The sequence below is a fragment of the Rhinoraja longicauda genome, chromosome 9 (assembly GCF_053455715.1).
Source record: "Rhinoraja longicauda isolate Sanriku21f chromosome 9, sRhiLon1.1, whole genome shotgun sequence".
NCBI lineage: Eukaryota > Metazoa > Chordata > Chondrichthyes > Rajiformes > Arhynchobatidae > Rhinoraja > Rhinoraja longicauda.
Window position 1 is genome coordinate 48,631,985 of NC_135961.1, and position 11,877 is coordinate 48,643,861.

The 11,877-nt window shown below is 47.0% G+C and overlaps 1 protein-coding gene across 1 annotated transcript; it reads left to right on the plus strand.

The window, feature by feature from the left end:
* Positions 1-1,274: 1,274 nt before the first annotated feature.
* LOC144596992 (endonuclease domain-containing 1 protein-like) lies at positions 1,275-7,215 on the plus strand. Its single transcript, XM_078405894.1, has 2 exons — positions 1,275-1,772; positions 4,541-7,215. Exons 1-2 carry the CDS (start codon positions 1,353-1,355, stop codon positions 5,408-5,410), a joined length of 1,290 nt encoding a protein of 429 aa, XP_078262020.1. The 5' UTR covers positions 1,275-1,352; the 3' UTR covers positions 5,411-7,215.
* Positions 7,216-11,877: the final 4,662 nt, after the last annotated feature.

The following is an 11,877-nucleotide window of genomic DNA, read 5'->3' on the forward strand; positions in this document are numbered from 1 at the left end:
GTTTTTTTAAAGTTTAAAGGAATACAGGCCAAATGCGGCTAAGTGTGATTAGTTTAGAGGGGCATCTTGGTAGGCATGGAGGTGTTGTGTGAAGGGCCTGTTTGTGTGCCATATGACTGTGGCTCTATTACTCCATTCAACTGAGATAAATAGATGTCTGGAAATGGGGGGAAATCAAGGGATATGAGGATAGCACAGGAAACAGTGGCAGAGAATGCCTTCCTGTTGGAGAAAGGTGGAGGGGTCAAAAGGTCTGTTGGGACTCCCGTTTGTTATGGTTTTTTTTTACAAAGGGAAGCTGTTGTTGAGAGGAGAGAAGGTGGGTGGGTGGGTGGGGGGTACATGGTGCAGAACGGAGGGCCACCGCCTCACAGCGCCAGAGAGCTGGTTCGATCCTGGCCTCGGGCGCTGACTGTGTGGAGTCAATAGACAATAGATGCAGGAGTAGGCCATTCAGGCCTTCGAGCCAGCACCACCATTCAATGTGATCATGGCTGATCATTCTCAATCAGTACCCGTTCCTGCTTTCTCCCCATACCCCCTGACCGCTATCCTTAAGAGCTCTATCTAGCTCTCTCTTGAATGCATTCAGAGAATTGGCCTGTTGTGTCTGCATGTTGTCCTTGGTGGCCGTGTGGGTTTCTCGAGTGCTCCGATTTCCTCATGCACAACAAAGACGTCGGATTGCAGGGAACTGCACCGATGTGTGGGTGAGTTGTGGAATCTGGGGAGTTCATAGTACGGGAGCTAGATAGAGCTCTTAAGGATAGCGGAGTCAGGGGGTATGGGGAGAAGGCAGGAACGGGGTACTGATTGAGAATGATCAGCCATGATCACATTGAATGGCGGTGCTGGCTCGAAGGGCCGAATGGCCTCCTCCTGCACCTATTGTCTATTGTCTATTGTCTAAGGCAGAATAGATCACATAAAAAAATTAATGTGGAATGTGTGTTGCCGTGTGATCCGGCATAGACTAGATGGACTGAATGTTCTATGGAAATGAAATAAAATGGTTGGCACAGTGGTGCAGCGGCAGAGTTGCTGCCTTACAGCACCGGAGGCACAGGTTCGATCCTGACTACGGGTGCTGTCTGTATGGACTTTGTACGTTCTCCCCGTGACCGTGTGAGGTTTTCCCGAGTGCTCTGGTATCCTCCCACACTCCAAAGAAGTTAATTGGCTTTGATAAAATTGTAAATTGTTCCCAAGTGTGTAGGATAGAATAACCTTTTCCACGCTGTATCTCTCCAGTCTAAATGGAAGGGGGAGGGAGTTGAATCTCCCAGTGATCAGGGATGGGCTGTGTCCCGCCATAGAAGGACAGAGGGTTTGGTTTGAGTAGCAGTTGTCCCATGATTGAGGGAGGGAATGTTATCGTCAGCTGTGGTAAACACCAGAGGAAGTGGGGTCATATTTGCCAATGCAGCACAAGACGGAAGGCATTTGTAAACCGGGAAAGACAGCACTTTGACATGGTGGCGCCCGTTCTCCTCTTGTTCCTGGTGTGGGCGGCTGGTCGCCCCGGGACGGTGCGGGGCAAAGTGGTGCAGGATTTCCAGGAGTGTGGCTGGTTCTTTCAGAACAAGATCCCACCGCAGGGATTCCTCGGCAGAAGCCGGCTCAGGATCTGTCAGCGCTTCAAGAACCACTATCACTTCGCCACACTGTACCGGACAGACCTGAGGATCCCGGTGTACTCCGCCTACAGGTATCCATGCTCCATGGGACAGAGCGAAGCTTACAGACCCAGTCCTTGGTTTCACGAACCGCAGGTAAACATGCCAGAATGCTGGCTGCTTGCTTCGAGGTGCCACTTCCACTGTCCCAGACAGTGATCAGGGTCCCAAACAGTGGCCAGTGTCCCAGACAGCGACCGGGGTCCCAGACAGCGACCGGGGTCCCAGACAGCGACCGGGGTCCCAGACAGCGACCGGGGTCCCAGACAGCGACCGGGGTCCCAGACAGCGACCGGGGTCCCAGACAGCGACCGGGGTCCCAGACAGCGACCGGGGTCCCAGACAGCGACCGGGGTCCCAGACAGCGACCGGGGTCCCAGACAGCGACCGGGGTCCCAGCTTAAACATGAACCCTCAGGGCATATTAGCTAGAGTTTTATAACGAGTCCCTGTTCCCGGATCAAAGTGCGTTCCTCTCACGCCTGTGCCCGCTCCGACTCGCCGCCAACATGGGAGGTGATTATTACCTCCAAGTGAAAGCTTGTGTAACTTTTTTTTTTAATCCTTCAGCGGGCACCGGTCAATCCCCGCAATTTACCGCGCATTCCCGAACTGGAGGTTATTTTTACAGGCAGCACATCGGTCAGTCTTGAGCCTAATGAAGGACAGAACCGCGAGGAAGTCGGAATTCCGTCTCTGGGGACGGCAGTGAAACAGATCGGTTCTTAGAACTATTGCTCAATGCATTTTCGTACGAAAGAAAGACCACAGTCTAGTATTTACATGCGCCCAATATGCTTCTGCAGGGACGTGGGTTATAAATAGGAACGTTTTGCTGAACTCACGCGGAGTCTGCAAACAACTTTGGCTTCCACTTAAAAACAAGAATGCACTCGCCATTGAAGGCAACGCGGATACTTTCCACTAGATGGCTTGCTGGGATGACGGGGTTGGGCCATGCGTGCTCAGAACCAGGGCTGCATGTGAAGGCGGAACCATTGAATATGTTCACGGTGGACGCCGATGGATAGTTAAGCTGTAAGAAGTGTGGGGAGGCAACAGGGAATTGGTGTGTGAGGCCAAGATTGGATCAGACAACTTATTGAGTGGCGGAATGCTGGAGTAACAAAGCGGGACAAGCAGCATCTCTGGAGAGAAGGAATATTGAGGAATATTAAGGAATACGGAGCAGATAATACTCGAGGAACTAATTGACCTTTTCCTGCTCCATCATCCGTGTGAAGATGATGAGTAAATGAATATAAAGCGACAAGGGAGAGATTTCTTTTCACCCAACCACCTGGTTCTGCTTTTGCCACAGTTAATTAAATAGAGTCATACAACACACATAGAAGCCCTTCATCCCAACTTGCCCATGCAGGCCAAGATGCCCCAGCTATGCTTGTCCTACCTGGCCACGTTTGGCCCATATTCCTCTAAACTTTTCCGATCCACATATATGCCTAAATGTCTTTAAAATGTTGTATAGACCTATCTCAACTATCTCATCTGGCAGCTTGTTCCATATATCCACCACCCTCAATGTGGAAAGGTCGCCCCTCAGGTTCCTATTAATACTTTCCTCACTCACATTAAACCTATGTCATCTGGTTCTTAATGACCCTACTCTGTGTAAAAGACTCTGTACATTTACTCTATCCCCCTCATGATTTTATACACCTGCATAAGGTCACCTCAACCTCCAGTGTTCCAAGGAATAAAGTCCGAGCCTTTCCTACCTCTCCTTATACCACTGGCCCTCAAGTCCTGGCAACATCCTCATAAATCTTCTCTGCACTCTTTCAAGCATAACAACAACCTTCCTGTAACGGTGTAACCAAAACTGAACACAATACTTCAAATGCAGCCTCACTAACGAATTGTGCAACTGTAACATGACATCCCAACATACTCAATAGCCAGAATGAAGGCCATTGTTCTATAAGCCTTCTTGGCCATCCTATGACACCACTGTGACACCACTTTCAGGGAACTACGTACCCGCACTCCTGGATCTCTCCGCTCTACAACACTTTCCAGGGTCGTGTCATTCACTGTGAAGGTCATCCTCTCTTTTTTGACTTATCAAGATGCAACACATCGCAATTATCTACATTAAACTCTAGTTCATTCACTGCGGTGCTCTTTTGCTGACAATCCAGCTGGTTGCTTGATGTTCTTCAGCGATGCTTCCCAGGCCCTCATTATCTATAAGAAAATAACTGCAGATGCTGGTACAAATCGAAGGTATTTATTCACAAAATGCTGGAGTAACTCAGCAGGTCAGGCAGCATCTCGAGAGAGAAGGAATGGGTGACGTTTCGGGTCGAGACCCTTCTTCAGACTGATGTCAGGGGGGCGGGACAGAGGAAGGATATAGGTGGAGACAGGAAGATAGAGGGAGATCTGGGAAGGAGGAGGGGAAGAGAGGGACAGAGGAACTATCTAAAGTTGGAGAAGTCGATGTTCATACCACTGTGCTGCAAACTGCCCAGGCGAAATATGAGGTGCTGTTCCTCCAATTTCCGGTGGGCCTCACTATCTCATTATCTGGCGGGTCCTGTACTTTATAGACTCATACAGTCCGGCCCTTCAGCCTACAGTGGCCATGACGACTATTAGCTATTAACTATTAATACTAATCCAGTTTACCCACACTTAGTCCATAGCCTTCCATACCGTGGCAAATCAAGTGAGGCCCTTTAGCCCAACTGGTAATCTGGGCTCGTCCCATTTGCCTGCATTTGGCCAATTTCCCTCTAAACCCTTGCCAATCTTATATATGTCTAAATGTCTTTTGAAATTCGTGTGTATCCGCGTCTGTAACGTTCAGGTTATAACGGGCAATAATGTTTTGATTGCAGATCGACGACCAGAATGCGGGCAATGATATGAGAAGCAGCACAAAGGATCGCAGCACCAAGCAGGCGATGGATTCAGATTACCAGGACTCGGGGTATAACCGGGGACATCTCTACCCCTTCTCCCTGAACGACAAAGAGAGCGCCACTGCTACCTGCACCTTGACCAACGCGGTGCCCGAGGAGCACGGCGCTAACGTGAAGTGGTACCAGGAGGTGGAGGCTGTGGCCGAGAGATTAGCCCGGGTGTGCCACAAGTCGGGCCGCACCATGTACCTGCTGACTGGCTCCGCCAACCCCACCAGGATCAAGATCAACAACAAGGTGTCGGTGCCCAGAACAGTGTGGACAGCTCTCTGCTGCACCTCGCCGGCCCAAAGCCTCGACCCCTGCCTGGATCAACCTGCTCCGCCCGAGGGGCACGACGTCCTGCTCTACAACAGGGACTTTTCCTTCGCCTTCACGAAGGAGATGAAACCCGAGCGAGCCGCGAAACACCTGACGGTGAGGGGGCTGCAGGAGAAACTGCGGGTGGGTAGTCTCTTCCTCGGCTGCAGAGGGACGAGCGACAGCGACGAGCGGCAAACTTTCCTGGAAGTGGAGGGACTGATTGAGAATAAAATAATCAATCCCATCAACAACACGGGCAGCCCCGCGCTCCGGCCGTTTGGCTATGAAGCGACCTCGGTCACCTTCCAGGCCGTCTGCTCTTACCTGCTGGTCCCCGGTCGCAACGCCGCCCTCGCCGTGTCCCAGGGCATGTTGCACCTCGCTTGGGTAGCAGCTCCAGTCTTGCACGGCGCCGCCACCGTGGTGGGTGCGCTTCTCGTTGTCACTGCCTTGGGTGTGCTCATCAACAACCCCCGGGGTTAGCTTGACCTGACACTTTCTGGGTGATCAGCATGTTGATCATGCTCATGTTGGGGGAGTCCAGAACAAGGTCGCCACAGTTTAAGAATAAGGGGTAGGCCATTTAGAACTGAGATGAGGAAAAACCTTTTCAGTCAGAGAGTTGTGAATCTGTGGAATTCTCTGCCTCAGAGGGCAGTGGAGGCCAATTCTCTGAATGCATTCAAGAGAGAGCTGGATAGAGCTCTTAAGGATAACGGAGTCAGGGGGTATGGGGAGAAAGCAGGAACGGGGTACTGATTGAGAATGATCAGCCATGATCACATTGAATGGCGGTGCTGGCTCGAAGGGACGAATGGCCTCCTCCTGCACCTATTGTCTATTGTCTATTGTCCAATCCTCACAATGAAACACGTCCGTTCCCGTCCCCCCCGGCTGAAGGTTGCCAGCGTTATTGCGTTATTTCCCAGCCGACGCTCTTTCTCCATCGCAGTGGGGAGCTCTTCACTCGGGCTTCAACTCTGCCCGGCGACAAATTGCCAAACAAACAAAAAAAGTCCTCAGCGAAGATAGACACAAAAAGCTGGAGTAACTCAGCGGCACAGGCAGCATCTCTGGAGAGAAGGAATGGGTGACGTTTCTGGCCGAGACCGTTCTTTTTGTGTCTATCTTCGGTTTACACCATCATTTGCAGTTCCTTCCTACACTAAGTCCTCAGCGAGATTTTTATACAGCAACTTGCAGCAGCTGATTCGTGCATATCCCGAGGATACAAATGAAATAAGATCTTATAAAGGAATTCTTATTGGATAGTTACTGTGGATTCGTGGTAAAAGCTCAGTGAACCAGCAGGAAATTTGACGCTGCATCTGACGCTGAAGTCCATATAACTTCAAAGCCAGGATTTTAATTTAATATTAATCCAACTTCATGTTTATCTCCAAAGTATGGTATGTTAGGATACTTTATCACATGTACCGAGGTACAGTGATATTCATTTTTGTACACAGTTCTATACAAGTATCATTATACACAAGCACTTAGATACAGTGCCAAACTATCTACATATGGTAACTGTATCTGAAATTACAACTAACTGTAGGACAGCTGTTCCAAAGATTAGTGTAGAGAAGCTTGATGTGTTGTGTGCTGCAGATTAGGGTAGAGAAGGTTGGTGTGTTGTGTGCTGCAGATTAGTACCCAAAGAAATGGTTCACAGCCCTGGGATGGCCAACGTTGGAGGAAGATATCAGTCTGCCAGCAAAGATTTATCCTGGTTAAGGCAATGATGGAACAGTCCTTTCTGTTTAGTGATAATGTTCAAATTTTCTTCCTGCGATCTCTACATCAGGATGTTCTGTTTTGTATTTTGATTGTTAGATTTTTAGATACCAAATATATCATTTGGGGATCAGATGGGTAAATGGATAAGAAACGGTATCTGCCTCTCATTTCCTTGTAGCAAAGAATAAGATCATTCAGCCGCTATACCGGCTCTCAGAGTGATCCCATCAGTGTTGGTTTATGATTGGATGTGTTATTGCATTTTTATTGATTATTCTTATTGGTCTTATTGTTGAACTGCGGGTAATTTTTCATTTCACTACACATTTATATGTATGTGACAAATAAAGGACTATTGACTATTGACCCTTAATCTCCTGTAACCTATACCTTCGCTGTGCCCATTTAGGTCTCCTCCTCCCCATCCCTATTCCCATTCTACACTTGGGCCAATTTACAATGGCCATTTAACCTGCTGACCTGCTTGTCTTGGGGATGTGGGAGGTCACGGTGAACATGCAAACTCCACATATACAGCACCAGAGGTCGGGATTGAACCCTGGAGCTGTGAGGCAGCTGCACAACCTGCGGTGACATTGTGCCTCATTGTGCATTGACAATAAAAGGAGGAGCAGGTTAAAGGGGCTGCATGGCTTTCTCTCATTTCTTTCTAGGTAGTCATTTAGTTGTTGAGAGATGCCGTACAGAACCAGGACCTTCAATCCACTGAATTATTGCTGACCATTAACCACTCATTCACAGTGGCCATACATTAATGTATTTTTTTATTCATTCCGCCCATCAACTCTTCCCAGATTCTACCACCCCCCAGCCACAATGACTTTAGAGTCAGAGGTAGAAACAGGCCCTTTAGCCCAACTTGCCCACACCGGCCAACATGTCCCAGCTGCACTAGTTCCACCTGCCCACGTTTGGTTGATATTCCTTCAAACCTGTCCCATCCATGTACCAGTCTAACTGTTTCTTAAATGTTGGGATATTCCCTGCCACAACTATCTCCTCTGGCAGCTTGTTCCATACACCCACCACCCATTGTGTGAAAAAGTTACCACTCAGCTTCCTATTAAATCTTTTCCCCTTCACCTTAAACCTATGTTCTCTGGTCCTCGATTAACCTACTCTGGGCAAGAGACTTTGTGCATCTACCCAATCTATTCCTCTCATGATTTTATACACCTCTACAAAATCACCCCTCATCCTTCTGCGCTCCAAGGAATAGAGTCCCTGCCTACTCAACCTCTCTCTACATATCCTCTAGCCCTGGCAACATCCTTGTAAATCTTATCTGCATCCTTTCCAGCTTGACAACATCTTTCTTACAACATGGTGTCCAGAACTGAACACAAGACTCTAAATGCGGCCTCACTAATGTCTTATACAACTACAACATGACCTCCCAACTTCTATAACTCAATACTCTGACTGATGAAAGCCAATGTGCCAAATGCCCTTTTGACTCCACCTTCAAAGAATCATGCACCTCTACTCCTAGATCCCTCTGCTCTACAACACTCCCCAGAGCCCTACCATTCACTGTGTAGATCCTGCCCAAAAACTTCCCAAAATGTAACACGTCACATTTCTCCGTATTAAATTACATCAATCATTCCTCAGCCCACCTGGCTAATCGATCAAGATCCTGCTGCAATTTTTCACAACCATCTTCACTATCTGTAAAACCACCCACTTTTGTATCATCTGCAAACTTGCTAATCTTGCCATGTATGTTCTCATCCAAATCAATGATATAGATGACAAACAGTAATGGGCCCAGCACCGAACCCTGAGGCATACCACTAGTCACAGGCCTCCAGTCCGAAAAGCAACCTTCTACCATCACCCTCTGCTTCCTTCCATGAAGCCAATTTTCTATCCATTCAGCTATCTCTCCTTAGATTCCATGCGATCTGATCTTCTAGAGCAGCCTACCATGCGGAACCTTGTCAAATGCTTTCCTGTAGTCCATATATACCACATCTACAGCTTTGCCCTCATCGATCTTTTTGGTCACGTCTTCAAAAAAACTTTCTACAGCTCTGGTCGTGCATTACAGAAGAATTTACTAGCTACAACATGACTTTCCGATTTTTACATTCACCAGCCAAACTAAGGTGTACGCCTTTTTTAATTGTGTTGCCTCTTACAGGGAAATGGGGATGCACCCCAAGATCCCTCTGTACTTCAATGCTCCGAATAGTCCTGCCATTTATTGCATTCTATCCCCTTGTCTTTGCCCTCCCATGGTGCAGCATTTCAACTTTTCCATACTTCAACTACCATTCCACTGGCCACATTACCAACTTGTGTACATATCTTTGTTCTTCAAGTTATGATCTTATTGCGGTTTTAACAAATAATGGGTATTTGTAGATTATATCATTTCAGTTCATTGGTAGATATGCTTGAGCATGTGTGTTGTTTATTCTGTGGGTGCAAATGTTTCGTGCGTTGTGTGTCTGGGTGTCAAAAGAAGCATGTTGCAAACACTTGCCATCGAGTTAACTAGAGCTAATGTCTCAGATTACACTCTTCATCTTAGCTGACAATGTAAAGCAACAGTTCCTGGCGGAATAGGATATCAGATTGTTGAGGTACTCGTGAAAATAAACTTAATTGATAAATTATGCAAGTGGGGCTTGGCATTCTCTCCACTCAGTGTAGCAAACATCTCACTTAAAATATTCACACAAATGTTTTATTGCAAAATGGTCCATCGCTGAAATAGGTGAGAGGTTAATATATGGACCCTGCTCCTCAGTGAGTGATGCAAGTGGAACCTAGGCTGCAGTGATTTGCCAGAGAGGCTTAGTGACAGCTCCACCACTGCACCATCCGCTACACCACTGATTCCTGAACCTTGGAATGTGATGGTCTGTAGTATTTGGTTACAGGCAACTCCTTACTATGGAAGACCAAACTGCTTCAGGCAGACCAAACTGTGCCATTTCATCGTTCCTGGTGCACTGCTGCTTAAAGTGTGTGGTTGTCACCCAGTATTCCCCATTCCCACGAGGAGCCGGTCTTACTGAAAGATGGTGGCCTGTACTCACTCGCTTATCACTGCTGAGCGCCATCTTGATCTTGGCTGATCTCACAGGATCGACTAATGTCATTAGGATAGACAAAGTTATTGAGCATGGAATGGGTGATAGAAACATAGAGAAACATAGAAAATAGGTGCCGGAGGAGGCCATTCGGCCCTTCGGCCCTTCAAGCCAGCACCGCCATTCATTGTGATCGTGGCTGATCGTCCACAATCAATAACCCGTGCCTGCCTTCCCCCCATATCCCTTGATTCCACTAGCCCCTAGAGCTCTATCTAACTCTCTCTCTCTTAGATTCATCCAGTGATTTGGCTTCCACTGCTCTCTGTGGCAGAGAATTCCACAAATTCACAACTCTCTGGGTGAAAAAGTTCCTTCTCACCTCAGATTTAAATGGCCTCCCCTTTATTCTAAGACTGTGGCCCCTGGTTCTGGACTCCCCCAACATTGGGAACATTTTTCCTGCATTTAGCTTGTCCAGTCCTTTTATAATTTTGTATGTTCTATAAGATCCCCTCTTATCCTTCTAAACTCCAGTGAATACAAGCCTGAAGAATAGTCTCGACCCGAAACCTCATCCATTCCTTCTCTCCAGAGATACTGCCTGACCCGCTGAGTAACTCAAGCATTTTGTGTCTATCTTCGGTTCAAACCAGCATTTACAGTCCCTTCCTACACAGTTATTGTCTCTCTGATGTGGTTCACACCCTATCGAAACCAGCAGTTTTCTTTTCCACAACTGGAATGCTGAGCAATGTTTACTGTAGGCTGCGGTAGGGTGATATAGGAAATTCTGAAAATGATAAGAAATTTGGGCTTTTGTTACATGCGAGAGAAGCATGATGGGTAACGAGGCCAACACTGAAAGTAACTTAAAGATCATGCGGAGAGGGGCAGTAGAATAGGTCTACTGCCTAGGGTGTGTTTAGATTAGAAGGCATATTTCGCTGGAGTAAAGATAAACAACATAGGAGGTTGTAAACCAGGCAGAGGACAATAAAACTGATCGTGAGACAAATTGGACTCTGTGAGCAAGGGTATGGTAAAACAAATGGATTTATTAGAGCACATAAATTAGGAGTCACCCACCAGTCCTTTCAGGCTGTTCCACCATTCCCCAAGATACCCTGTTTTGTGTCATATATTGTTGCATATATCATATCGTATCATATCATATATATACAGCCGGAAACAGGCGATCCCCGTACATTAACACTATCCTACACCCACTAGGGACAATTTTTTACATTTACCCAGCCAATTAACCTACATAGGTCAGCGTAGACTCAGGGGGCTGTGGAACCATTTTCAATGCTGTACGTCTCTATAACATCATGACCTGTTAATTCCTATGCTTTACTTTCTGTTACAATAATCAATTCCTAATCCAGGTCAATCTATTACCTCACATTCTCTGTGCTCTGAAGGTGCCAACCGACCTCCTGCATGGGACTTTATTGAAAGCCTTCCAAAAAACCGTAATACACTAAATTGACATGCTTTTACCCCCTCACCCCACTTTCCTTTCCCCCTTTTTTTTTTTTTGCGATACTGTACGGGAACAGGCCCTTTAGCCCACCAGTCCCACGCTGACCAACGATCACCCCGTACACTAACACTATTCTACACACGAGGGACAATTTACAATTTTATTAAAGCCAATTAACCTAAATACCTATATGTCTTTGTAGTGTGGGAGGAAACCGGAGCACCCATGGAAAACTCACAGGGGAAAACGTATAAACTCCGTAAAGACAGCACCCATAGCCAGGATTGAACCGTGAGTCTCTGGCCCTGTAAAGCAGCCACTCTCCGCTGCGTTACTGTGCCGCCCCTCGGGTAGGCAAGTTACTGGAGAGGATTCTGAGGGATAAGATATATATGCATTTGGATATTAAGGGGCTGATAGTCAGCATGGCTTTGTACATGGAAAATCATTTATTGTGAATCTGATAGAGCTTTTTAAGAAGTAACCAAAAAGGCTGATAAGAACAAAGCCGAAGATGTTGCAAATATGGACTTCAACAAGGCATTTGACAAGGTTCCACATGATAGGTTATTTTGAAAGATTATATTGCATGGGATTTAGGGAGAGCTAGATGACTAGATAGAGAATTAGCTTCATCAAAAAAAGCAGAGGGT